This window comes from Eleutherodactylus coqui, chromosome 2 (assembly GCF_035609145.1).
Source record: "Eleutherodactylus coqui strain aEleCoq1 chromosome 2, aEleCoq1.hap1, whole genome shotgun sequence".
NCBI classification, from domain to species: domain Eukaryota; kingdom Metazoa; phylum Chordata; class Amphibia; order Anura; family Eleutherodactylidae; genus Eleutherodactylus; species Eleutherodactylus coqui.
In genome coordinates this window covers 204,093,688-204,121,098 of record NC_089838.1, presented here as the reverse complement: position 1 = coordinate 204,121,098, position 27,411 = coordinate 204,093,688, and the positions used below count along the sequence as shown (strand labels likewise).

At 46.1% G+C, this 27,411-nt stretch overlaps 2 protein-coding genes across 2 annotated transcripts; both read left to right on the top strand.

Annotated features, from left to right (window-relative positions):
- The first annotated feature begins 1,625 nt into the window (after nt 1-1,625).
- Nucleotides 1,626-25,658, top strand: LOC136612135 (uncharacterized). The gene is made up of 2 exons (XM_066592262.1): nt 1,626-1,735; nt 19,641-25,658. The coding sequence occupies exon 2, from the start codon at nt 23,070-23,072 to the stop codon at nt 24,954-24,956; it is 1,887 nt and encodes a 628-aa protein (XP_066448359.1). The 5' UTR covers nt 1,626-1,735; nt 19,641-23,069; the 3' UTR covers nt 24,957-25,658.
- Nucleotides 6,792-27,068, top strand: TSPAN3 (tetraspanin 3). The gene is made up of 7 exons (XM_066592263.1): nt 6,792-6,956; nt 12,180-12,371; nt 15,299-15,373; nt 15,936-16,037; nt 16,116-16,268; nt 16,770-16,853; nt 25,671-27,068. Exons 1-7 carry the CDS (start codon nt 6,894-6,896, stop codon nt 25,761-25,763), a joined length of 762 nt encoding a protein of 253 aa, XP_066448360.1. The 5' UTR covers nt 6,792-6,893; the 3' UTR covers nt 25,764-27,068.
- The last annotated feature ends 343 nt before the right edge of the window (nt 27,069-27,411 follow it).

Here is a 27,411-nt window from a genome sequence, read left to right as displayed (position 1 = left end):
ACATTGTGCATTAATTATGAGCCATACAGAAGTTATAAAAAGTTTTATACTTACCTGCTCCGTTGCTGGCGTCCTCGTCTCCATGGTTTCGGACTAATTTTCGGCCTCTGAGGGCCAAATTAGCCGCGCTTGCGCAGTCCGGGTCTTCTGCTTTCTTCAATGGAGCCTCTCGTGCAGGATGCCGGCTCCGTGTAGCTCCGCCCCGTCACGTGCCATTTCCAGCCAATCAGGAGGCTGGAATCGGCAATGGACCGCACAGAAGAGCTGCGGTCCATGGAGGAAGAGGATCCCGGCGGCCATCTTCACCGGTAAGTATAGAAGTCACCGGAGCGCGGGGATTCAGGTAAGCGCTCCGGTAAGCTTTCTTTAGGTCCCTGCATCGGGGTTGTCTCGCGCCGAACGGGGGGGGGGTTGAAAAAAAAAAAACCCGTTTCGGCGCGGGACAACCCCTTTAATATAACTCCATATTTTGTACTCTTTCATGTGATTACTGTCAAAAAAGCTTTCCTTCTTGACAGCTAGATGACAGACAGTGCATCTTGAATTGCCGCACCTGTAGAAACCTTTATATTTCAGCCAATGCGGTTTTTCTGTATTAGAAGAAAAATTGCTTGGAGCTAGTAAGTCCCCTAAATTTATGTTCTTTTTTGCGACAAACTTAACCCCTTCGCTTAATATTTCATCAGTTACATCATCCTGTCTGAGTACAGGTAAAAATTTGAAGAAAATTTTTCTAATATTATAAAAATCTCTACTGTAAGCTGTGGAAAAAACTAATCCTTTATTTTTCTTTTTACTTTTATCACTAGATCTATCTGTAAGTAATTCTTCTCTTTTTCGTGTCTCCATTTTTGTACAAGTTTTATTCAATAAAGTCTGCCTATACCCTCTTTGATGTAATCTATTATTAATCTCTGTTTTTGCTATATTGAATGTAGAACTGTCCGAACACAATCTTTTTGCACGGATAAATTCTCCCATAGGGATAGCCTTTATGGTATGTTTGGGATGGCCACTACTTGCATGCAATATAGTGTTACCTGCTGTTTCCTTTCTGTACAGTTTAGTTGTCAGAAGCAAGCCGATGGTCTCTGTGGCAGGGAGAGCTGGTTGTTAGCTGTCAGAGGACAGCTAGGTACTAGCTCTTACAGCAGAGATCAGAGAAAACCTCCGATCTCTGCTGTGTTAACCCTTTACATGCTGCAGTCTATGTGACTGCAGCATGTAAACGGCTGTCACTGCAGCATGTAAAGGGCTGTCACCATCGGACCCCCGGAATGTGATCAGGGGGTCCTGATGGGTCCCTGTGGAAGTCCCCTAAAGGGACAAAAAAAAAAAAGTAAAAAAAAAGTTTAAAAATTATTTAAAAAATTATAAAAACACTTGTCTCCCTTTACTTTGTAAAAAAAATTAAAAAATTCAATCACACATGTGGTATCCATGCGTCGTCATGACCCAGAGAAGGAAGTTAATACATTATTTAACCCCTTAATGACATGGCCCTTTTTTTTTTTTCCCCCATTTCTTTTTTTCCTCCCCCCTGTTTAAAAAAATCACAACTTGTCCAACAAAAAACAAGCCCTTATATGGCCATGTCAATGGAAAAATGAAAAAGTTATGGCTCTTGAGACGCAACTGCAAAATTAGTTGAAATTCAATGATTAGACCATTTTAAAAAACCTGCCCTGGTGGGCACGACAGGGTGGTAGGAAACCCGCCACTCAAGGGGTTAAATGTCACAATCAGGGTTCAGGGGTCCCGAATGGCCCCCTGCAGTGAGATCGCAGTGTGCCATTTGAATGCTATGGCAGGCGGAAGCCGTCTGAAAACCTCCAGGGCTGCCATTGCAGATTGCCTATCAAACCATGCCTGTGACATGGTGTGATAGATTGGGGTATAATATTATACAATGCTATTACATCATACTGCAGGAGTAATCAAACCATCGCAAATTCTTGTCCCCTACAGGGACTAAAAAAAGTAAACATTTGTTTTAGTAGTTAATAAAAAAATAAGGTAATAACACTTTGTCATGGTGAATGTCATCAGAAAAAAAAGAAAAACAACACCAGAATTGCGCTTTTTATTGCTCACTTCATCTCCAAGAAAAAATGTAATAAAAAGCAATCAAAAAGTCATATGTACTCCAAAATTGTACCAATACAAACTACAGGACACCCCCATCCCCTAAAAAAAATGAGCCCTCACAGAACTATGTTGATGCAAAAATAAAAAACTTATGACAGTCCGAAGAAATTTTATATTTGAAAAGTAGTACAGCTAAAACAAAAACGTTATAAATTGGGTATCGTAGTATTCACACCGCCCCACAGAATAATGTTATCATGTCATTTTTGCTGCAGTGTGTACACTGTAGAAACAAGACACACCCAATTTCATTTTTTTTTCATTTCACTCCACTTACAATTTTTTTTAAGTATTTCAGTACATTATATAGTACCACTGAAAAAGGCAACTCATCCTGCAAAGAAAACAGCCCACAAACAGCTACGTTGATCGATAAATAAAAGAATTATGATTTTTTAAAAGGTGGGTGGTATGGTGCAAATATATTTGGCTATTTGTACCCCTCCATCATGACTGTTCAATGTGTAAATTATAAGGATTGTGTAACTGAGCCTTATAGACTTGCTGGAACCATGTTATTATCTGGACATAATATCTGGAGTATCACCATTGTCTTGTAATTCTACCATCATTGTCTATAGAGTCTTTTGATTCTATTGTCTAATTAGTCATGCAAATCTATCATTGTCTTAAGACTGAACTGGGGCTTTATATATACTTGGAGCTTAGTGCTGTCACTGTTTTAAGAATCATTTTTGTTTGTCTGATCTGGTTCTATTTGAGCAATGGTCATTTCAGATTGTGACCTTTTCAAACACACAACTCTATGAATTGATATTTGTAATGCACGTATTCAAGCAATAAATCATACTAAGTATAAAAGACAGCAGAGCGTTTTGGAGAGTTAAGGCCCATTTAGACACAATGATTATCGCTCAAAATTCGCTCAAAAGCCATCTTTTGAGTGATAATCGTTGTGTCTAAACGCACGGCCATTGTGCACTTTTCGTGCACTATTTGCTCATCACTAATTTTTAGCAGGGTAAAAATCAGCAATGAGCATTATCAGCGCCGCGGCCTGAATTCTCAGTGGGATACTGCTGATAGTATTGTTTCAGCTGGTATCCTACTTGGAGCTCTCAGCTGGATACCAGTTGACAGCTCCAAGAACAAAGCAGCTGCATACAGAAGACAGCGCTCACGTTGTCTTCTGCATACAGCGGGAGCCTTCATTTACACACTAATAAGCTCTTAAGTAGCTAATAATTTACTTAAGAGCTTATGCAAAGTGATCGCTTAAAACTGTTACTCAAACTGCCGTTTGAGCTGATTTTGAGCGATCATCTTGCCATGTAAATGCACCTTTAGAAGCATTTTGGACCTGTGATGGGGAATGCCCTCTCACAGTGTGGTTCCCAAGAGGCCCCCTGTTCTCTGATTTTTCACTGCTGCTTCTCCACTTGATGCACAAAGCCGATTAAGTATACATAAGGCCGCCTGCAGATGGGCGGAAATTCCGCAACGGGATTTCCCGCAGAATTTCAGCCCCTGAAAGCTGCCATAGGATTGTGTTAACAAACGCAATCCTATGCAGACGGCCGCGATTTGGCCGCGCGAAATCTTGCGCGGCAAACAAATCGCGGCATGTTCTATTTCTGCGCGGGGCTCACAGAGCCCCGCACAGAAACATCACTCACCGGCCACCAGCTCCGCTCTGCGCATGCGCCAGCTGCCCGGCAGCTGGCACATGAAAGAGTCGGGGCCGCGGGAGCAGGTGAGTGTCACGCTGCTCTCTGCAGACGCTCGGGTCGGGTCCCGCTGCGAGAATTCTCGCAGCCGGATCCGACCCGTCCATCTGCAAGCGGCAAGGCTCTTGGTGATGTGGGTATTGATGTAATTTAAGAATTGTTTACAAAATATATATGCAATATCACCTATTTTTATGTAACCATAAATTGTGTTGTATCAACCCACTTGTCCTTCTTTAAAGCCGTACTAGAACTTGTTGTTTTTAAGTTGGCAAAACAGGTGGAAAAAAAGAAGAAAAAAAAAGTCGCGTCCATAATCTTTTAAGGACCAAGCACCGTAAATTTATGGTGCTTGGTTCTGGGCTTTAGCCCCAGCTGATAGCAAAAATACAGCAGGAGCAGGTCAGGTCCTTCGCTGTTAGTCACAGCTAAGAAACCGGAAGAGAAAGTAGAAGTGGTTTTTAACTGCTTTTGCCTTCTCCTTTCTAAGCTACATAACACTCAATGAGCGCTCTGTACTAAAAAGTGAAAGGGGAACTGTTAGTTCCACTATGCGACCCAGTGATCGCTAGCAAACCATGATTAGCTCAGTTAGTGACTGATGTCACTACAGGGGGATGTTTTCCCCTGTAACTTGGGCTCCCATAGATGCCCCAGTTACAGTGGAAAAGTGTTAAGTAAAAAAAAAACATGGGAATCACCCCCAGAGGTCTTATATGACGTGTGCGAGAGTGGCCTCAAAGTAAATATGACGTGTGCGAGAGTGGCCTCAGAGTAAATATAACGTGTGCCAGAGTGGCCTCAGAGTAAATATGACGTGTGCCAGAGTGGCCTCAGAGTAAATATGACGTGTGCGAGAGTGGCCTCAGAGTAAATATGACGTGTGCAAGAGTGGCCTCAGAGTAAATATGACGTGTGCGAGAGTGGCCTCAGAGTAAATATGACGTGTGCGAGAGTGGCCTTAGAGTAAATATGACGTGTGCGAGAGTGGCCTCAGAGTAAATATGACGTGTGCGAGAGTGGCCTCAGAGTAAATATGACGTGTGCGAGAGTGGCCTCAGAGTAAATATAATGTGTGCCAGAGTGGCCCCAGAGTAAAGGGAGGTGGGTGCTTATTTGGCATGGACTCTCACCAAATGCAGATTGGCTCTCGCCTTTTTTGACCATTTTACCCACTTAATACTTGTTGGTTCCTAAAAACAGATACATACATCTCCTTATCCCTTTCTTTTATCTCCAGCTAGGAAAAATGAATTATAAAAAGTCTTCATTTCCAAATACACATTAATCAAAAAGAGTGCAAAGGAGCTTCCACTCCTAGTCTGTTCGCCAGAAGTAGTTTCTCTCTGGGGGATTGCGAGTCAGATCATAAATATGGCGGCATCCAGTGCAAAAGCCGGGGTTCAATGTATCCTCAACAGACATCATAATGGATACAATAACTGCAATGATGATTATTTAGAAGCATGAAAAAATTAGTTTAAGCTTTGATATGTTCAATGTAGTTGTTCACTTAAAGAGACACTGAATTTTCAGTTCTCATAAATGTTGTTGAATTTTGAATAGAGAAATAATACATTAACCCTTTCCAATCCAATTTGTATCCTGGTTTTCCTAGGGGGCTTACTCTTTTTCTGCCGTTATACAGCAGCGCTATATGCTGGCTAAAGCCAGTACTGCATGAGGTGACACGTTGTATAGGCTCCGACAGCAGAGAGGCTGGCAATATACAGTAAGAGAACCCAGACGGACGTCTTCCAACATCAGAGCTGTACAGCCTTAAATCATAATGTCTTCAGAGGTCAGACAGTGGATTGGAAGGGGTTAAGGCCTCAAGCACACGGGCGCAAATTCCGCGGCAAGATTTCCCACAGAATTTCCACCCGGCCCGCTGCCATAGGATTGCATTAGATAATGCAATCCTATGCAGACAGCCACGATTTGACCGCGTGAAAATTTGTGCGGTAAACAAATTGCGGCATGACCTATTTCTGCGAGAGCCTCGCAGGGGCCCGCACAGAAATGTCACCGCTGACGCGCCAGCTCTGCTCTGCGCATATGCCGGCTGGCCTTCAAGTGTCCTGTTATAAATACAGCCTTGATGGTCGTATATTTCAAGATTGATGCGACACACAGGCTATTCGATCAGACGTCGTCTGGGTACTCATGGGTTATTCCATCAACAATCTTAAGCCCAAGCGTAACCAGCAAAGTGAGCGAGATTTGCAAAAATCTCATCCACGCGCTGCGGAATAGTTGTTGCGGCCAAGTCGTGCTGAAGTTGACATGCCGCATGGAATTCAAAGCTGCGACATGTGAATTGTATCACCGTTTCCACAGCGGCCGCTCTCCTCTCTATGGGAGAGATGGCCACAGCGGAATACAGGCGACAAAGCTGCTACAAAACACGCGCCGAACGGCACAGGTTTCCGTGCGGACCTACAGCGGTCATGCCACGGGATGTCCGCCCTGTGTGACCGCAGCGTTAAGGTTCTATTAGCGATGCTAGCTTGCAGCCTGTGGCTGCGGTTATACAACCTGAATAATAGGAGAAATATTTATGTTTCGGAAAAATTAAAAAAAGAAACTGGTTTTTTTTAAAGCCTATGTATTGGTGAAACATTTGTGAAATCAATTCACACAGTGGTGACCGATAATCCACAAGTCAGGTTAGTATGTTTTTACATGTATGATCAGCCAGCTACGTTCCATTCTTCCCACAGTGCGGGGTACAGGCTCATTGCCTTCCTCGTTACATCTGCTGGAGCACTCCAGGAGTAATCCAAGAGTGTTATAATGAATACACCTCTAACAGATGTGTTTCTGGCGCAGAGTTAGATGGGGCTCTCTGGGCACTTGTGCACAGTTTCCCTAAACAGAGATGGAGGAGCGTGCGTCAGGAGGGGCAGCGCCTCGTTACGTCACCACGTAGCCGTGGGAGGGGCGGCACCACGTTACGTTGGACGTAGCCGTGGGAGGGGCGGCAGCCAGTTGCCTGGGAGCCCGTGAGCCGGGAGCTGCGTCACACAACGGGACCGCCATCTTGAGCTGGGAGAGATGGGGCAGTGTGAGGTGATCTCCTCCAAGACCGTCCTGGTCTTCCTGAACCTCATCTTCTGGGTAAGACGCGGAGCCGCCGGTGTCCTCGGTCCTTGCGGGGAAGTCATGTGTTGGAGGGGGGAGGGGGGAGGGGGGAGGGCTGCCCTTGGTGCCGTGGCGTTAACCCCTTGTGTGCGGCACTGCGCCAGGTGGGAGCCCTAGTGATGGGACTTGCAGCCGTCCTCCACGGATCAGGTGTGACACGTGACCCTTGGTGACGGCGGAGGGATATGTTGGCTCTTCTCTGTGATGCGCCTGCTCTTCTAGTAACTTTCTGTGGTCCTCCCACGGTTTACCATGAAATGTCCCCATTGTTAGATGGAGAATCTAGCAGCCGGAAAAGCCCATGAGTTCCCGGTCTGTTCTCGGATTAGTAGTAACTCCGGACGTCTCCAGCCCATCGTCCTAAGAGCGGGCTCATGGGGAGGGATCTGCTGCCGAGCGTTCACAGCGCAATCACTGTATCATAATCCGCCGTATGTAGCCGACTCCTATCGGTGGCAACAGACATCCGCTGTGTGCCCAGACTCCGCACCGGAAGGCCGTTCTCGCAGATTTTATTTTTTCTTTCCCCTCGGCATGGAGATGAAATTTTGAAAATGTCTGCTACCATAAATGGCGCGGGTTTTCCATGGGGAAAATCCCGACAGCAGATCCGTTGCAGATCAGCGCCGTGTGAACGCGGCCTAAGGGGGTATTCATACATGGTCGGTTTTGGTGCTGATCTGCAACATATTTTGCACTGTGGATTTGGCGCAGATTTACAGTTACCTTCGCCCTTTCAGTTGAAGGGTGCGGTCTGCTGCGGATCTCTGTCAAAATCCGCACCAATTCCCCCACATGTGAACATTGCCCTAAAAGGTATGGCCGGGCGCAGCCGTGGGGTAACAGCCGGCCGCACGCGGTTCTCCTGAAGGCTTTCACACCAGCGTTAGATTGTGGCTATTTTGCCGCAATAAAATGCCAGCTTACAATTGCGCCATCTGAAGCGATGGACTCCAGGGCGCTTGTTCTCACGAAAACGAGAGGTTTAGCCGCGGCTTTCTCCTGGTCATGTGATTTTCGGCAGCGATAAGGGCGTCCAAAAATCACGTTGCCCGTGTGAAAGAGGCCTGAGGATGAAACGCTCCAGCCTGACCAATCGCACGTCTGGCCGACTGCCACGGTGAACGCGCATTCGTTTTTCAAATGGCGCTCAACCCAAAATGGCCAACATGGCTCGTTAGATTTCTCGCAGTGCAACTTTATGGGAACTGGTAGGAGGGTGAGGCGGTGCGTTACACCCCATGTCCAGAATCTGTTGGATGGGCCATGTGATGTACTAGCGGGGTCCGTTCACTGTTCTGTTCTATAGGTGTGCACAGCTGACCCCCACGCTGTAATACAGAAACGGTAGTGCTGGCCGCATCGGGGCTTACGGTAGGACTCGCTGTGTTCTCTGGGAGGAGCTTTTCCAGCACATACTTTGAGCATAAAGTAAAAAACTAAGGCCGGTGCCGCGCCTGTGTTGGTGCCACCCGCCCGTGCCGCTGCTGGTCTGGCTGAGAATGCCAGAAGAGAAAGTGCTGCATGCAGAGCTTGTTCTTCCATCCAAAAGCGGAGTGGAAAGCAATTGGACCCCCATTATAGTTAATGGGGTCCGCCCGTTGTTGCTCAGTTCCGCCCCCAGGATCCTTAGTGTTCCCTCCCCCACCTCAGACTGGTATAACATGGGCGAGTGGGTAAAATGGTAAAATCACTCAATTCGCATCTGTATGTATGTGTGTGAAAATAATTCTCATGTGGATTCCAGTAAGCATCACACTTGTGTGCCACTTGGCATGTGGGTGCAATACTCCCCCTTCACTGATGTAGCAAATAAAGGGCAATTCTATAACAGGGATCACCTAAAGATTGGACATGCTGCGATTCTTATTTTATTTTTTGCCTCTTATCTTGGACTATCGATCTGAGAGAAAAGTGCATATTAACTCATTCAAATGAATGGATTATTTTCTCGTGAGTTCTGCCCTTCTGGCAATCAGGCAGAACTGGTGAGTGAAACTTAAGCCCCATTTACACTGACACATGATCGCTGAAACAACAGTTTGAGTGATAGTTTTTAACAATCATCTTTGCTTTGCATAAACAAACAGCTGTAGTGTTCTCTGCATGCCTCGCTGTGAACTCACAGCAGGACACAGGCAGAGAGAATCTTATCAGTGCAGCCTGCTGATAACAGCCTGCTCTGCTGAGAACAGCTGATCACTCAGTTCTTGCAAGCTAGAATTCAGCGATCAGAGACTCATGCACGAAAACTGCAAGATGTCTCTGCATTTAGACAGACGAGAATCGCTCAAAAGACGGCTTTGAGCAATTTTGAGTGATTCTCGTTGTGTCTAAAAGCACCAATATCCGTATGAATACAACCTACACTGGATTCCCCCCCCCCCCTTCATCCTTCCCCCCCCCCCCTTCATCCTTCCCCCCCCCCCCCTTCATCCTTCCCCCCCCCCCCTTCATCCTTCCCCCCCCCCCCCCTTCATCCTTCCCCCCCCCCCCCCTTCATCCTTCCCCCCCCCCCCTTTCATCCTTTTCCCCATCCGTGATGGATATCTGTATCTATCAGTGGGACAGCTCCTGTACTCCTGCTGGTGGCTCCATGGGAACAGCTGGGGGCTGATGGTTGATCAACTTAAGGTCTTCTCCTAGCTTTAAAGCCACTGGCGATGAAATCAATCAGTAGCCTACCTCAAAGTCCTCTGAACATGCCCGTATGCCCCTTTTACACAGGCCGAGAACCTCGTGATTCCCACTTGCCCAAGTGGATGAGCTGATGACGTCCTCACCAGCTCATCTGCGCCCGGGCAGCGTGTTTGAACTGTATGATTCTCTTTCAGTGTTTCACGTAGGACTGTGGTGCACGGAACGATCAGTAGTTAAACGGCCCGATAAGTGCCTGAGGCGGTGCTGGTTGTATGCCAGCTGAAACTAAACGATGATCCTCGTGATTCTCATTCATCCAGTCGTTTGGCCACACTTGCATCTAAACGGGCCATAGGTTGTGTCCTATAAGTGTAGATCCTGAGAGCTGCTGATCACTAGCCTATACACCTAGAGGATGCGACACAACTAGAACAACCATCTACTGTTGACTGGATCGGCTCGGACACTTGTGAAGATCCCTCTTAAGGCTCCCAGCCAAATTCAGCTCAAGAAAATGACAAAGCACAAACAATAGAGACTTAATTGCTGATTAGATACATTTCACAGATGCTTACTTTAGGACTTTCCTGTAACTTATTTCCTTCCTGCTGTTGTAGCAGTTTTTTCCCCCATATTTATTTTTTCATTCCTGCTTTAAAAAATAAATAAATAAATAAAAAATATACATTTTTCTAGTTGGGCGACACAACTACCTGAGGGCATGCTTTTCGACTGGATGGGTTGTAGTTTTCAGTGGTATCATAGAATTTTTTTAACGATTTTCAATACATTATAAGTTTGAAGTGGAAAGGACACAACTTAAGGCCCTTTTACACAACAATTATTGCTCGAAACTTGTTCAAACGGCCGAAAATGAGCGATAATCGTTGCATGTAAACGCGGGCATTGTGTAATTTTCGTTTGAACAATGATTTTAAGGTTAAGGGCCAATGCCCACGAACAGATTTCTGCCACATGAAACGTGATGGAAATCGCGCAGCTATTAGGTTCTATTAAACCTAATAGCTCAATGTTCACGCTGCGGAATTCTACTGCGGAATTCCACAGCGTGAAAAAAAACGCAGCATGTTCTAATTGCCACGGAAAAACGCACTCTGCAATATTCTGCGGGGGGAGGGGGTTACCGTTATGGGACTCCGGTACGATATTCTGCTGGGGAGGGGAAGGGAGCGCCGTGACAGGACTCCACTGTGATATTCCGTGGGGGAAGGGGGTGCCATGACTGTCTCCGCTGCGATATTCCGTTGGCGGAGTCCGTCACGGCCTTGGGCATGAGGCCTGACTTACAATCAATCGTTCAGCCACCAAGAGATAAGGCAAACACATTTATCTCTCAATAGACCATGAGGAGAACAATGCAATGCAATCTGCTGGCACCCAGGAGCAAAACAATGCAGCTGTTTGCACAGCTGGGTGTGTGTTTAAACACCCCATGGGCTCTGCAAACAACTCCTGGAGGCCCTCTTACATGCAAATAAGGATGATAAAGTGTAAAGACCCATTTAGACACAATGATTATTGCCCAAAATTTTTGATAATCGACAGACAATGATCCTCCTTATCAGGGATTCACAGCGGGATATAGCCGATACTATTGTTTCAGCTGTATCCCACTTTCTGATAGGCTGGGTATGAAGAACACAGCGTCCAGCTGTGTTCTTCATATCCCACTCGGAGTGTCGGCTGTAAACAGCCATCTGAAGGGTTTTTGTTAAAATGTAAAAAAAAATGTTAAAGGTTTTTTTGTAATGGTTAAAAGAAAACCAACTTATTCTTACACCTTTTATTCATTTTTTGTCCCTATAGAGGAATTGAACTAGCGATTTGTTTAATTGCTTGGACCGTATACTGCAATACTTCAGTATTGTATCTTGACAGGCATTCTATTAAAGAGGGTATTTGAGAAACTGGACATATTTTCAAGTCTCCACCCATCCACTGGGTAGGTGAAAACTGATACATCAGTCGGGGTCTGCCCACAGGGACTTCCGCCGATCCGAGCACTGGGGTCCCATGTCCCAATTCCCCCTCATTGTGGGCTTGTTGCAGCCCCTGCAGTGAGCAGGAAATGGTGAATGGTCGCGCATGTGCAGTGCCACTCTGTTTGTTTGCAATGGGACTGCTGGAGATACCAGAGTACGAAGCGCTCAGCTAGTTCTGTCGGCTCCACTGAAATAAATGGAGAATCGTCTGGATGGTGTGCGGCCGCACATACGCAATCTGTCACTGCAGGTGGAAGAAGCCACCTGGAAGTGAGGAGTGGTGGGAAAATGCAACCCCCAGTTTCCAGATCGTGGGGGTCTTAGTGGTCGAATCGATGTATAGGTCTTCACTTAACCAGTAGATGGGTGAACACGTGAAATGACTAGTTTCTGGAATACCCTTTTAAGCCATGTCTAGGCCCCAGGCTGCCATGACACCCAACCGAATGACCCCACAGTCTTGTTGCAGGCGAGCCGTTCGTATCACAGGGAGGGATGGATTGACAGGTGACTAGTTATGTGCAGAGAAGATGGCTAACTCTGTTTTTCGTTCCAGGCTGCAGCAGGCATCCTGTGTTATGTGGGGGCCTATGTCTTCATCACGTACGATGATTATGACCACTTCTTCGAAGATATCTACACCCTGATACCTGGGGTAGTAATAATAGCTGCTGGAGCCCTCCTGTTCATCATAGGCTTGATTGGTTGTTGTGCTACAATCCGTGAAAGTCGCTGTGGTCTAGCTACGGTAAGTGTCTATTACCTACTGTCCCGTCTCTTCACATAAAGCGGCAGTCGTTTGGCACGCTTAAGTAACTTCCAGTTTTAGGGCTCCTGTCCATGGATGATAGTGCATTGCGTTACTCGCACTGATAATCCGGCCGTGAGTAACGCAGTGCACACTTTCCATAGTGTTGCTATGGAAAGCGCAGCCCCCTGTCCACAAGCAGAGAATCATAGCGATTTTCCACTCGCAGGATCCAAATCGCGGCATGTCGCGATTCTTCGGGGTAAGCCTATCTGTCTGATAGGATCACCGCAGAGAACTGTCAGTTCTCTCCCCTTCTCCCTGCCAGCGGAATATCACCAGTGATATTCCGCCTCCCCTGTGGACGGGGCCTAAAGGAGTTTCCAGGCAATTTTTATTGATGACCTATAGTCGGGATAGGTCATAAACAGCTGATCGGCTGGAGTGCATGGCTAAGGCCCCCAATCAATCAACTGTTCTGGTGCCTGCTATCAGGCTCGTTTGCCTGATCATCTGGTCGTGTGAAGCTGCTCCCCATCAGCTGACAAACCCACAAATACTCGTTCGTCTGATTTGCATCCTTTGTTCAGCTTAAAAAAATGATTGTTGCTGGCAGCACATCAACCCCGTGTAACTGAGGGGTGTGCTGCTGACAGCGATTGCCACATAGTGTAAATCGGCCCATGAAAAGGATGGGCAAGCAAGCGATGATTATCATATGTGCTTATTCAAACTCCTAGATCGGCCTGTGCAAAAATGCACTAAAGGTGCCGATAGACATTAGTGTCTCAATTATCCCGTCGGCAGATGTCATATTGGATTTCATCATGGCCGGTACCTTGTTCTCAGGTGAGGCACCCCTTTTACGCAAGCCGATAGTCTTTTCAGTGACTGCATGAGTGCTGTCGTCACCGCTAAGGTCGTCGGCGCGTGTGGACCATTCAAACTGAAAGTCCTGCTGGCGGCTCGTGGGCTTTTCATCAGCTTCTCGTTCAGCGCTTCACCTCCTATGGGAAGTGCTGAGCAAAGAGCTTTTACACAGGATGAGAAGCCAGCGAGCCAACAAGGTATTTTTCTTTAGCTAACTGCAAAGTCAGTTTAAACAACCACGAACGACAAGTGAACAATTATCGCTCACTTTCGCTTGTTTTAACGAATTTTTAGCAATCATCATTGTGTGTAAGAGGGCCTTAAGGCTAGATTTACATGGCCATACCTGTGAGTTGTGCCTGTGGAACTCGGAGCTTCAACTCAAATTGGATAGTACATGGATCCTGCACGTAGAATGCCTTACTTTTGTCCGTGGACATGCATTAGTCTGTGTGAAAACTGGCTTGTGTATAGCATAATTTGTATAGCTATTCTTGGAATTGCACGGCCCAAAAAATGTCTGTGAGCCTTGTAATCTGAGAACAAGTGCCCACTAGAGATGAGCGAACGTACTCGTTTCGAGTAATTACTCGATCGAGTACCGCCATTTTCGAGTACTTCAGTACTCGAGTGAAAAGTACACGGGTGCGCTGTGGGTGAGCGGGGGGGTTGCAGCGGGGAGTGGGGGGGAGAGGGAGAGAGAGAGGGCTCCCCCCCGCACCACAGCGCGCCCGTGTACTTTTCACCCGAGTAGTGAAGTACTCGAAAAACGCGGTGCTCGATTGCGAAATCGCCCTTACCGAGTACGTTCGCTCATCTCTAATGCCCACCTAACAAAGCGTGTATGATGGATTGAGGAGGGATACCTGTTGCCTGACGGCCACCTTACAGTTGGTTTTAAGCTCAAAAAGTTTAAACCCTGTTTCCTGCAAAAACATTTAACGACCCCTGCACCCCACAGGAGAGGCCTATTTACACGCAACGATTATTGCTCAAAATTCACTCAAGCCATAATTGGAGCAATAATCGTTGTGTATAAATGCTCCCATCTTTCACTCTTCGGCTGAACAAAGATTTTTAGGGGAGCATAAAATCCATTGTTCAGCTGGAGAAAAGATAACGCATACCACATGTTTGCTGTCCATGGTGCTGTATTCTCCACAGAAAGCACCGATTACATTGTATTCAGCTTGCAGCCCCACCGCAGAAGGAAGGAGCTGAATGCAGAGAACAGACCACCTGCTGTTCTCTGCATACAGCTCCCAGAGGTTCATTTACATGTAAATGAAGGTGATAAATCTTTTTAACGATTATCTTTGCCTGTAAAGGCCCATTTACATGGGACAAATGTTGGGCAAATGATGCCCGACACTCATCCTTGCACATACTCTCTACCGTGCTGTTACACAGGAGCGAGTATCGAGGCCGTGGCAGCTGGAGGAGAGTTCACTTCTCACTCTCCCCGCCCCTCTCCATTCACTTAACACAGCATACGTTCAGTACTGAACGGCTGCTATTTACACTGACTGATCATCGTTCAGGATTTTATGCAGCTTAATATCCTGAATGATGGATGATTGCTCAGTGTAAACAGCAGCTGTTCAGTACTTAACTATGTTAAGTGAATCAAGAGGGCTGAGGGGAGAGTGAGAAGTGAAATCTCCGGCCTCCTGCTGGCCATTCCGTGAGCGTCACAGGAGCGAGTATGTGCTGTGACGCGTGTTGGGCATTGTTTTCCTAACATTTGTCCCATGTAAATGGGTCTTGAGTATGGGAGCTTTTATCACCCAATCTAAAAATCCCACACAATATGAACGCTGTAAGCAGTACCATGGGAAAATTAGTGGTGGTGGGGTTTTTAAGGGTTGTAGCCCATTCTGCTTCTCAGGTTGTCTTCAACTTGGCTTGCTATTCATAGATTCTGCTTTTTGCTGGATCTTTCTCAAGGGGAAAAATGTTCATCATTCCTCATTAATTCTGTTTTTATTGTGCAGGTGACCGGTAGTTCTAAAACCAGTCTCTGTTTTATGTAAAATGACTCCTTTTTCTTTCCTTAGTTTGTGATCATCTTGCTTTTGGTATTTGTGACTGAAGTTGTTGTGGTCGTTCTTGGATACATCTACAGAGCTAAGGTAAGTCTGATGTGTGCATGCCGCTTATTTGTGTCGTGTTCTGGGGATTTCCTTGTTTCTCAATGATCGTCTATCCCCTTATCGACCTGTGTAAAGAGCCAGTAATAACGAATACTGATCTTGTTCATTGGTGCTTAGTTAAAGGGAAAGTGCGGTGTTTAAAAAAATTAAACAAAAAAACCCTGGCTGCTCTCTTCCTAAAATGGCGCTACTCTTGTCCATTGGTTGTCTCTAGTATTGCAGCTTAGCATTCATTCACTTCAATGGAACCGAGCTGCAATACTACACGCAACTTAAGGACACGAGTGGTGCGGTTCTGGAAGAGCACAGCCATGTTTTTCTAATCCTGGACATCCTGCTTTAACGCTTATTGTTCTCTGTAAAAGGGCCCTAACTCTAACTACTATCTGAGCCCCCAAAACGCACTGCCCTCCTAGTAAGTGGAATTTTGGCCTTTTGTCAAATCCCTTGATTATAAAGAATTGCAAAGTAAATTTCGTGAGTTACTAAACTTTAAAGAAATAATGTGGCTCTTCCTAAACCTTGTATTTTATTACTAAAGGTAGAAGATGAAGTTGATAAGAGCATTACAAATGTATTCAATCAGTACAACGGCACTTCCTCTGACTCAGCAAGTCGAGCCATCGATTATGTCCAGAGACAGGTAAATCTTATTCTCATGTTTTTGGAAGAGAGATTTATACGTATCTGTATTTTAATTGGAGAATTGTCTGTTTTATAGCTTCACTGCTGCGGGGTTCACAACTATTCAGACTGGGAGAAGACGCCATGGTTTAATAAATCAAAGAACAACAGTGTACCATTAAGTTGTTGCCGAGATAGTGTGTTTAACTGTACAGGCAGCATGAGCAGACCTGGAGATCTCTACTCTGAGGTAAGCTGCCTACACCAGCCATATTACCACATTGTCCCCTTTTAGTTTCGCCTGTTCCTTCAGGGTTCGCTCACAGATTTGTGTCCTGCATATTTTTCACACGCATAATACACAGTGGGAAAAGCTCATTGATTTCTCTTGGGCCAATCACATCTGTGTTAGTGTGTGGTTTGTTTTTTTTTGTTTGTTTGTTTTTTCCCGACGTGAAAAAAAATTCAACGTGTCCTACCTTGATGTGTTTATGCATGGCTATGGGGATTTAACATGCGCAACAAATGTGCATGTACATGTGTATATGCTGTGTGTACTGTATATTATATGGGTGAAAAATACATAGCCCCCATGTGCCACGTGTGAGTGAGCACTTGTGTAAGATTTCCCGTAGCTAGCAGTGTTCTAACTTCCACAGTGCCGTTTCTCGTATGCTTGAAAGAAGTTACTCTAATATACAATTTGGTATTCTTGCAAAGCTATAAATCTATTTTTTGTGTGTTCTTCTAGGGCTGTGAGGCACTGGTGGTAGAAAAACTGCAAGAAATAATGATGTATGTAATATGGGCCGCACTAGCATTTGCTGCCATACAGGTAAGATGTTCTTTATGCTGTGCATACATAATTGTGGTACATTTAAGATGTTTGGGAATAAATAGAACTTATTTGAGAAGCCTTTGTCTGTCCCGAGGTGGCAGATTGCTGAACATTATGCTGGAAGGCTTCATCATATTTTCAGGTAGAACATACAAGCAGTCATATTTTCATACTATATGTGAACACTTTTCAGAAGATAATCACATTCCTATGTAAACGCTCAACGCTTCCCATAGGAGGTGAAGCGCTGAGCAAGAAGCGGACGAGAAAGCCGAAATTCAGAAGCAAGTCTTTCTGTGTAAACGCTCTGCACAAGCGCTGACTACTTTAGTGGTGACGACGGCACTCGTGCAGTCATATGAAAGACTGTCAGCCCGTGTAAAAGGACCATCAGTCTTTGTGTATTTTAGCCTGTAACGACTAAGTGGTGAGCTGTGGCTTATCTAGTTCTGTGTGACCTGGCTGCACTGCTTATCTACTCTGGCAGCATAAGAATCATATTTTAAGTATCAATTTGACAAAATGTTGTGGATTTCTCTAAACATAAGGTCTTTTGGAAAAACAACAATTGGGGTATGCTTTGTCGATTTAATATTGTAGAATGCGTTGGTAAAGGCAGGTAAATGAAAAATAATATCATAGTTCATTCCAGATCTGCTAAGAAAATGTGGTTGAAAGAATGATCAGAGTCCACTGCCATTGCAGCAAGAATGATCAAGGTCCAGTCACACAAATACATCTTTTCTTAAACCTATCACAGCGCCCAGTACCATGACTTGTGCATGATTAATAAGTAATGCAGGAAGCGTTTTCGTTTAGTGAACCAAAAGGTATTGATCCAGTTGGTTGAAAGTGTTTTCCGAAGCGAAGTTAAAACCCAACTAAATCCATTTCACATGGCTTAGTGAAAACATGACATGTTAAAAAATGAAGCATTTTATATCCATTGTTCCTGGGCCAATGTCCTTTTCGCATAAAATAAGGGCAATGAAAAAATGTCGGTAGCACCCCATAGTATGCAGCATCGCAATGTCAACCCTTGACTTTCTCAAAACTCACAAAACTTAATTCCAAAGATGTTGAAATATTGAATAATCTGCCATCTACTTTCCTCCCATTACATCTGGACAAATTGATTTGCAGACTTCAATAGTTTTTGCCAACGGAATACCATGGTTAGTTGCCTCAGTCAGGCAATGTTCTAGATGATTAAGGCTAGTTACACATGGCCGGTCGCGACATCGAGCTGTGAAACACTGCACGCTCTCGATATCGTGCGATGTCCCCATGGGAGTGATGCAGTTTCTTTTGAGGTTGAGATCCTCCAGCTTTCAATGGGAAACCTCGCATCACATTTCCGTGCAATGTGTGTTCCTGTCCCATTGAAAAGCGCGCAAAGATGGAGTCTTCCACAGTTTTTCCGTGCGTTTATTTTTTCCTGCTGTATGGAAGCCGCCTCAAGGAGAGATACATTTTATTTATTTTTTTAAGATACAACTTTCCACCATGTTTTCCGCTTTAGAAATGTTCCCTGCATGTATGTGTTCAGAAATCCATTTCCTTGCATACTTTAGGTTGATGAGTTGCAAAACTTTCAAATTTAAAATGATCATTTTTTTCCCAGTAAAAGTGGACTTTGATCACTCTTTCCTCGAGCCCTTAAAGGGGTTGTCTCGCGAAATCAAGTGGGGTTATACACTTCTGTATGGCCATATTAATGCACTTTGTAATATACATCGTGCATTAAATATGAGCCATACAGAAGTTATTCACTTACCTGCTCCGTTGCTAGCGTCCTCGTCGCCATGGTTCCGTCTAATTTCGGGGTCTTCTTGCTTTTTTAGACGCGCTTGCGCAGATGGGTTTTCTCCCTTCGGCTCTGCTCGGCAGCATCGGCGTTTTGGCTCCGCCCCCTTGTACGCGTCATCGCGTAGCTCCGCCCTATGACGTGTGACGGTTCCAGCCTCCTGATTGGCTGGAATCGGCACGTGACGGGGGCGGAGCTACGCAATGATGCGTACAAGAGGGCGGGGCCAAAACGCCGATGCTGCCGAGCAGAGCCGAAGGGAGAAGACCGCACAGCGCAAGCGCGTCTAAAAAAGCAAGAAGACCCCGAAATTAGACGGAACCATGGCGACGAGGACGCTAGCAACGGAGCAGGTAAGTGAATAACTTCTGTATGGCTCATATTTAATGCACGATGTATATTACAAAGTGCATTAATATGGCCATACAGAAGTGTATAACCCCACTTGCTTTCGCGAGACAACCCCTTTAATATAATTGGCTGGACGGCCCTTCCATTAAGCACCAGCGATGATGCACTAGTGAGGATCTAATATAAATGTACTTCCTGCTTTAAAAAATCAGGCAAAAGATAAAGCAGGCAATCGTACATGGCTGACTTCTCAGAACTGACCCGCTTTAGATATACTTTCATTCTTGCATAACTTTAAAGCAGTAAGAGTTTAGTTATCGCCCTTTAAGCAAATATGCAGTCAGAAAATCTGATGGGTTTTACCAACTTGTAAAAGTTTTCCTATTCATGTGCTAAAAGGACTAGTGCACGGCTGAAATAGCTTGGGAACCTGAAAAACTGGTTTGGTATCTTGTTTAATGGCTATACAGAATGTCCGCTTCTTTATATAGCGCAGGTCTCACATAATCGACAGCTGATGTACTGAAGAACCAACCTTGGAGAATATTTAGAATTTCTAGTGTTCAGTTTGTGTTCTAGTAACTTTCTGCCTTGCAGAGTATTGTTACAACCTACACAGCTTAAAGGGGTTGTATCAGAATTTCAAGTTACCCCCTATCGCCGCTGGGACCCCTTTTTGATCTTGAACAAGACTCCAATGTCCCGCTCTCTTGTCACTGTGGGGGTTACTTCCCCTCCCGCAGTGGTGTCTGAATGGAATGCTGGCTGCACATATTTCGTCAAACTATGCGTAACTTTATTTATTTTTCCACTCATTTCAATGGGGCTGACGGAAATACCCGAGTGGGTGCCAATCGGGTATCTCGGCAGTCCCATGGAAAGCGAATGGAATGCTGCTGTGCTTGCACAAACAGCACTTTATTCAGTCTCCTCCTTGACCTCAATGGGGTCTCAGCGATGAGAAGTTATTTCCTATCTTGCAGTAAGGGATAACTTGTAATTCTAGTAAACCCCCTAACGCCTCCCTCACACAGACCGTCTCTAAGAAAAAATATATAAAGCGAATGAAAAGTCATATTTATTCCAAAATGGTACCAACAAACTACAGGATGTCCCTCAAAAAATGAGCCATTGTACAACTAGGTCGACGGAAAAATACAGTTATGGCTGTCAGGATGGCGACAGAGGATAATTGAAAAAAAGTTAAATCTTTGAAGGAAAAATAATAGTAGTACAGCAAAAACAATTATGTGAGTTTGGTATTGTAGTAATCGTGCTGACCCATAGAATAAAGTTAGCATGTCATTTTTGTTGCAGTGTGTTCTACGTAGAAACAAAACGCTCAGATGGTGGAATTTTGTTTTTCCATTTCACTGCACTTAGACTTTTTAAAGTTTTGGTACATTATATGGTACATTGAATGGTACCATTGAAGAATTCTCGCAGCGGGTCCAGACCCGAGCCCCTGCAGGGACCAGCGTGGCACTCGCCTCTCCCGCGGCTCCGGCACTTTGATGTGCCGGCGCATGCGCAGAGCGGAGCCAGCGGCTGGCGAGTGTCATTTCCCCCAGTCGTCTCCACGACAGCACCAATGAGATTGCCTCCTCCTGGTAGGACAGGAACATACTGAGAGGTTAAAAGCTCCCCCCCTTCCCCACTTTCCTCAGTGTCTTCCTGTCCTGCCAGGAGGCAGGATCTATGAGAGGAGCTGGTGGAGAAACCAGCGAAAGATACAGGCGGATCGGAAGGCAGTGGCTCACCCTGTCATCCCTTCGCAGCCAGACGACTCTCGGGACGCCACATCAGGGTGGTAACCCCCGGGCCAGGTTCCTCCCGCGGCGGCCCATGGGGGGTTCAAAGCGGGAGCCTCAGTCCCCCTCGTCCTCCGGCAGAAATTACAGCGCGGTGCTCCAGGAAGCCCTTTGACGGCAGGGGGCGGGGCGCCGCATCTCGCGTCCAGCGCGATGACGTCATCGCGTCTGCATTAGGAGCGGAGGGGGCGGGGCTTAGCGCAGGAGCGCGAAAATTCAAATAGGAACCTGAGAGAAGCCAGAACACCAGCACTACAGGTCGCAGGGTGTCTGCAGCACTGGTATAAAGATGAGTGCTCCAGCCCCAGAGACAGCTGAAACCTCAGCCTCAGCGGCCGTAAGTAGCCAGTGCGGCAAAAATACAATGCAAATATCCAGTATGTTGTGTATGGAAAAATTGCATGTTTACCCGCAAAAATGCTTTGTTTGTCAGGGGGATAAAAAAGACATCCCCCCCAGAACAAAACTGCGAAAGTGCGTGGAATGCGGGACGAGACTGCCAGCCACGTATCAGAGGCCTCTATGCAAGGCATGCGTGGCTAGGCTAGTCAGAGAGGAATCGGGGGGGATTCCTGGATGACATTAGGAAGCTGGTGAAGGAGGAGGTGCGATCAGCTCTAACGTCACTGCCGGCACCGCCAGCAAAACGCCAAAGAAAGGCGTATGTTCCCGAGGAGCCTTCTGATTCTGAGAATTCCATCGGATCAGAGCAAGAGGAACAGGCGGCCGAGGAGTCCTCAGAGGAGGAGGACTACAGGAAATATTTGTTCCATCAAGACGAGTTGACGGAACTAATTAAATCGGTCAGGGCTACGTTAAAAATAGAACAGCCCAGAGAGCCGCGGACCCGACAGGATGAGATATTCAGTGGACTCGGGGAGAGGCGTAAACATACCTTCCCGGTCCACAAAAACATCTCTAAAATAATTCAGAGAGAGTGGAGTAAACCAGACGCAGGTTCCTTCTCCGCTCGAGGCGTAAAAAGGAGATACCCCCTGGAGGAGGAAGCTTGCGCAAGCTGGGACGAAATACCTAAGGTAGACGTCCCGGTGGCCAAGGTAGCCAAGAGGACGACTCTTCCCTTTGAGGATGCCGCACAGCTAAAAGACCCCATGGATCGCAAGGCAGAGGGACTCCTAAAGAAATCATGGGAGGCAGCGGCAAACATCCTTAGGCCAGGGATCGCAGCCACTTGCGTGGCGCGGACCCTGGGGGTATGGTTAGAGCAGCTGGAACTACACCTGACCAACAAAACACCGAGGGATCAGATCCTTAGCTCCCTTCCCATCTTGCGCATGGCCACTAACTTCCTAGCGGACGCCGCGGCCGAGACCGTCAAACTCTCAGCAAAAGCCACAGCCCGCTCTAACTCAGCCAGAAGGGTGTTATGGCTGAGATCATGGTCAGGCGACCTGGCCTCGAAAAACAAATTGTGTGCCCTCCCATTCTACGGCCAATTTCTATTCGGACCGGACCTAGATAAAATTCTATTACTCCAGGCTCTTTTTAGTAAAAAAACCCGGCGGGAAACACCGGACGATAATAAACCTGAAAGACCTGAACACCTGCGTCCGATACAGGAGATTCAAAATGGAAACCATCTCCTCGACAATAAAGTTGATCCCCAGAGGAGCCTACATGGCGTCCATCGATCTAAAGGACGCTTATTTTCACATCCCGATCCACAAAGATTCACAGAAATACCTGCGGTTCGCAGTGGACATGGGCAGAAGAATAGAGCACCACCAGTTCAGATGCCTGCCCTTCGGGATATCCTCAGCTCCCAGAATCTTTACCAAGATTATGGCGGAGGTAGCCGCCCACTTGAGAGAAAAATCGATCCTAGTAGTACCGTACCTGGACGATATTCTATTAATAGCAGAGTCCAAAAAACTCCTAACCAAACACCTGGAGACAGTGCTACAACTTCTCCAATCACTGGGATGGATTATAAACTGGGAAAAATCCAGCCTAGATCCCGGCAAGCAGAAGACGTTTCTGGGAATAACTCTCGACTCAGAATCGCAATGCTCCTACCTTCCCGAGGAGAGAATACAAAAAATCCGCAGAATAGTCAAAACCTTCCTACGAAGACGATTCTGCACAATTCGGGAGGCAATGTCTCTCCTGGGGAGCTTGACATCATGCATCCCAGGAGTAGCATGGGCCTAGGCCCACACCAGAGCCCTGCAGGCCGTAGTCCTATCCTCGTGGGACAAAAGGCAGTCCTCGTTAGGGGCAAGGATGTACATCCCAAACAGGGCAAAAACATCCCTGCGTTGGTGGACATCCCCAGAGAACCTGCGGAGAGGGGTTCACTGGCTACAAAACCCAGCCATCCACATCACAACAGACGCAAGCGCCTGTGGATGGGGAGCGCATGTGGGGAACCAATTCTTTCAGGGTCCCTGGCCTCAGAGGATAAAAGAACAGTCCTCAAATTTCAGAGAACTACAGGCAGTTTGGCAGGTTCTACAGCAGTTGGGCAACTCGCTACAGAACCAACACATAAAAATACTGTCAGACAATGTCACCGCGGTCGCTCACATACGACACCAAGGGGGCACAAGATCTCCCCCCACTGCAAAGCATCGCACAGAAAATCTTTCACTGGGCGGAGGGCCGGATCCTCTCGATCACGGCAACCCACTTAAAGGGGACACTAAACGAAAAAGCAGACTTCCTCAGCAGGAAGCAGATAGACCCAGGAGAGTGGTCCCTCTCCCCAGAGGCATTCAGAATCTTAACCAACCGGTGGGGGACCCCACAGTTGGACCTCTTCGCAACCAGGGAGAACACAAAAGTAGGCAACTTTTTCTCCCTCCGGCCAGGAGATCGTCCGATAGCGGTAGACGCCCTAGGCCAGGACTGGGGACAAGGACTGGCCTACGCCTTTCCTCCCATACCACTAATCCCCAGGGTTTTACAGCACTTCAGAACCCAGGGATGCACGCTAATCCTAGTGACCCCCTTCTGGCCGAAAAGAAGCTGGTTCGGTCTTCTGACAACACTGAGCGTCCAGGACCCAGTCACCTTCCCTACCTGGACGGATCTTCTATCGCAGGGGCCACTGAACCACCCCAGCCTAGACAAACTCCATTTAACGGCATGGCTCTTGAGGAATCCTCGCTAAGAAAGAAAGGATTCTCAGAGAAAGTAGTAGAAACCCTAATGTCCAGTAGGAAAAAGACGACCCACCTGATCTACCAGAAGGTCTGGAGAAAGTTTTCCTCATGGAGACAGGGAAGGGATCGCGGGGATTCTATCCCCGACACTCCGCTAATCTTAGAATTCCTGCAGGAGGGCTTAGAGATGGGCCTCTCCCCGAGCACCCTAAAAGTCCAAGTTTCAGCCCTTAGCGCTATCTGCGACACAAAATTCGCAGACGATAGATGGGTCCACAGGTTCCTAACAGCAGCAGCTAGATTACGCCCTAGGCCCATAAACCGGTTCCCAGACTGGAACCTTAATTGGGTTCTAGGGGCCATGACAGCGGTACCATTCGAACCGATCGAGGCGCTACCTATAAGAATGCTTACAATCAAGACCATCTTCCTAGTAGCCATTACATCCGCAAGACGGGTTAGCGAACTACAGGCCTTGTCCATCCGCCACCCGCTTATGAAAATTGCAGACACCAAACTAATATTTAAAACAGACCCGGCCTTTATGCCGAAAGTAGTGTCAGATTTTCATAGGTCCCAGGATATAATAATCCCCTCATTCTTCAGCAACCCAAAAAACGAGGAGGAAAGAACCCTAAGCTGCCTGGACGTTAGGAGAGCAGTCCTAACCTACATAGATACAACGAGCCACTGGAGGCGGGACGACAACCTGTTCGTCCAGTTCAGTGGCCCAAATAAGGGTAGCAAAGCAGCGAAAAGGTCCATAGCCAGGTGGATCCGCCTGGCCATCATAGAATCCTATAAGGCCCTCGGGAAGGAGATCCCGTTAGCTCTTAAAGCCCATTCCACAAGGGCAGTAGCGTCCTCATGGGCCGAACACAGTTCAGCCTCGGTCGAGCAAATTTGCAAGGCCGCAGTCTGGAAAAAACCCCACACGTTCACTAAACACTATAGGGTAAAAGTGCAGCAGGACGAGGACATGGCCTTCGGCCGCAAAGTCCTCTAGGCAGCGATCCCACCCTAATAAACTTTAGTTGGTACGTCTCATTGGTGCTGTCGTGGAGACGACTGGGGGAAAAAGTGGATTATACCCACCTGATAATCAGGTTTCCAGTAGTCTCCACGACAGCACCCGTACCTTTCCCGCCCTATAAAAGTAAAATAATAAATTTAAAAATAAAAAAACCCCGGTTAGGGAAAGAAACTTAAGTTTAGCTCCTGCCCCGGCAATTCGTTAGAATCCACTGAGGAAAGTGGGGAAGGGGGGGAGCTTTTAACCTCTCAGTATGTTCCTGTCCTACCAGGAGGAGGCAATCTCATTGGTGCTGTCGTGGAGACTACTGGAAACCTGATTATCAGGTGGGTATAATCCACTTTTTCTGTGCGGGCCTCTGTGAGCCCCGCACAGAAATAGAGCGTGCCGCAGTTTGTTTTCCGCGCGGACAAATCACGTCCGTCTGCCTAGGATTGCATTTTCTAATGCAAACCTATGGCTGCGGCCGCAGGCGGAAGCTCTGCGGGAAATCCCCCGCAGAATTTCAGCCTGTGTGCAGGGGGCCTTACATTGCCTTCAAATGACCAATATATATATGTTTGATCTCCGTATTCTTGCATTTTATACCTGTTTGGACACTTATCTAGGTGTTTACTTATTTACTTATTTTCTAAAAGTCTCTCTAGCTCAACTTAACTAATGATTTGTCTTTGCTTTCTGTCCTAGCTCCTGGGTATGCTATGTGCATGTATCGTGCTCTGTAGAAGAACTCGTGATCCGGCCTATGAGCTCCTCATTACTGGTGGAACCTATGCATAAATCCACTTGATCACCTTGCCCCCATGTGCTTTGGATCCTTCAACCCTTCTTCCCAAGGAATCCACTCTGGTATAAGACTCCTTGTCAAAGTAGTTTTTACACCGCTGATTCTCAGCTATGAGCGAACAGTGGGTTACCTCTGCCCCTGGACTGTTCTCTACCTTAAGCCTGTCACTTTAATAGAGTTTTTGGTTTTGTTTTTATTTTGTGCAGAATTGTAGGTTTTAGTATTAGCAACTGGTGTTTTGCTATAAGATTACTAGTTAAGTAAAGGCAGTACTGTGATTAAATCATTGCTCAGAATCTAGTTCTGCCAGGAACTTGCTGAGTGATTCCTTAAGAACATGCTGCAGTGTGTGATGCTATTTTCTCCCTTTTTGGCTGTGGACAGGTTAATACCTAAAGATATTTTACTTCCTGGCTTCCCACACAGCGTGTTATGCGGCAAGCACGGCCAGTATTTTTTTCCAACATCTGAATAATGTTCATGTATACATTGTAACTTTTTAAAATTAAATTCCCGTATATGAAGGAGTTAAAGTATAAGGAGCAAAAAGCTCTGGCTACTTTACACCTATGTAAAAATTGTATCATAAGTGCATTTATCGAGTGCAGTGAGGCTGAACACTGGATTTAAAAATGTAGCACGCACTATGAACATACTTGGTTTGCACATAGAATGATGTTTAAATACCCTTGGTTGCTTTGTAAATTCCAATGCAGAAGGCACATTATGTAGTATTGACATGGCAGAAAGGAAGCATGTAAAGCTCCATTAACTGACTCCGTAATTGTCTCTTCACACAAATATTGCTACTTCCCTTATCCAAAGGTGTAAAGGAAAATATTCATACCTGTTGGTCATTAATTTATAATGCCTGTACAAAGAGGAAATCAAGTTTTTAAACCCCTCGTAACTACTCAGAAAACAGTTCTGCAATAAGGTTTTTGTTCCTCGAGGACACACAGTTGTGCGGAGGAGCTGGTGGAGTTCTGCGAAGTGAATTACCTGTAGCACACTACAACAGCGCACACTACAGTAAGGCGGAAGCTCGCGAAGAATCTCCCAAAATATCTGAACATACAGTTGAGCTTTTTTTTTTTTTTTTTTTTGCTTTTACATCAGTAGTATGCATTGAAGTTCTTTGCACAGAAGGTCACTTTTTGTTAGTAATCACCTATGTTTAGAAATATAGCGACTCGCATTCCCTAGATCAATATTGTCTCCATTTAGAACAAACAATTCTGTAACTGGAACTTGACCTGTAAATAGTGACTGATTCAATAAAATCTACATCTATCTTTCGTGCGTCTACGTTTTTATTTGCATTTATTAACCACTTAATTCTGTTAGAGGCTAGCCTTTTCAAGCACAGCTGCTGAAACTGTTGTGCAAGGAATATCATGATCTTGGTCAAATCTGAGACGGGTCAAATTCATATCAATGTCTCCTGGGTCAGAATCCTATGGACATAGGGGTCTGTAGAGGTGGGGTTTTAAAGAACAAATTCACTTTCGTGTGTGTGTGTGTGTGTGTGTGTTGAATCTTTCTGTAGGTATCTTTGTTTGCTTCCTGTGAATAAAAATCTGTCATGATGGGTGTGAGTGCACAGCTTGCTACTGGTACACGTACTCCTAGGGGTGATCA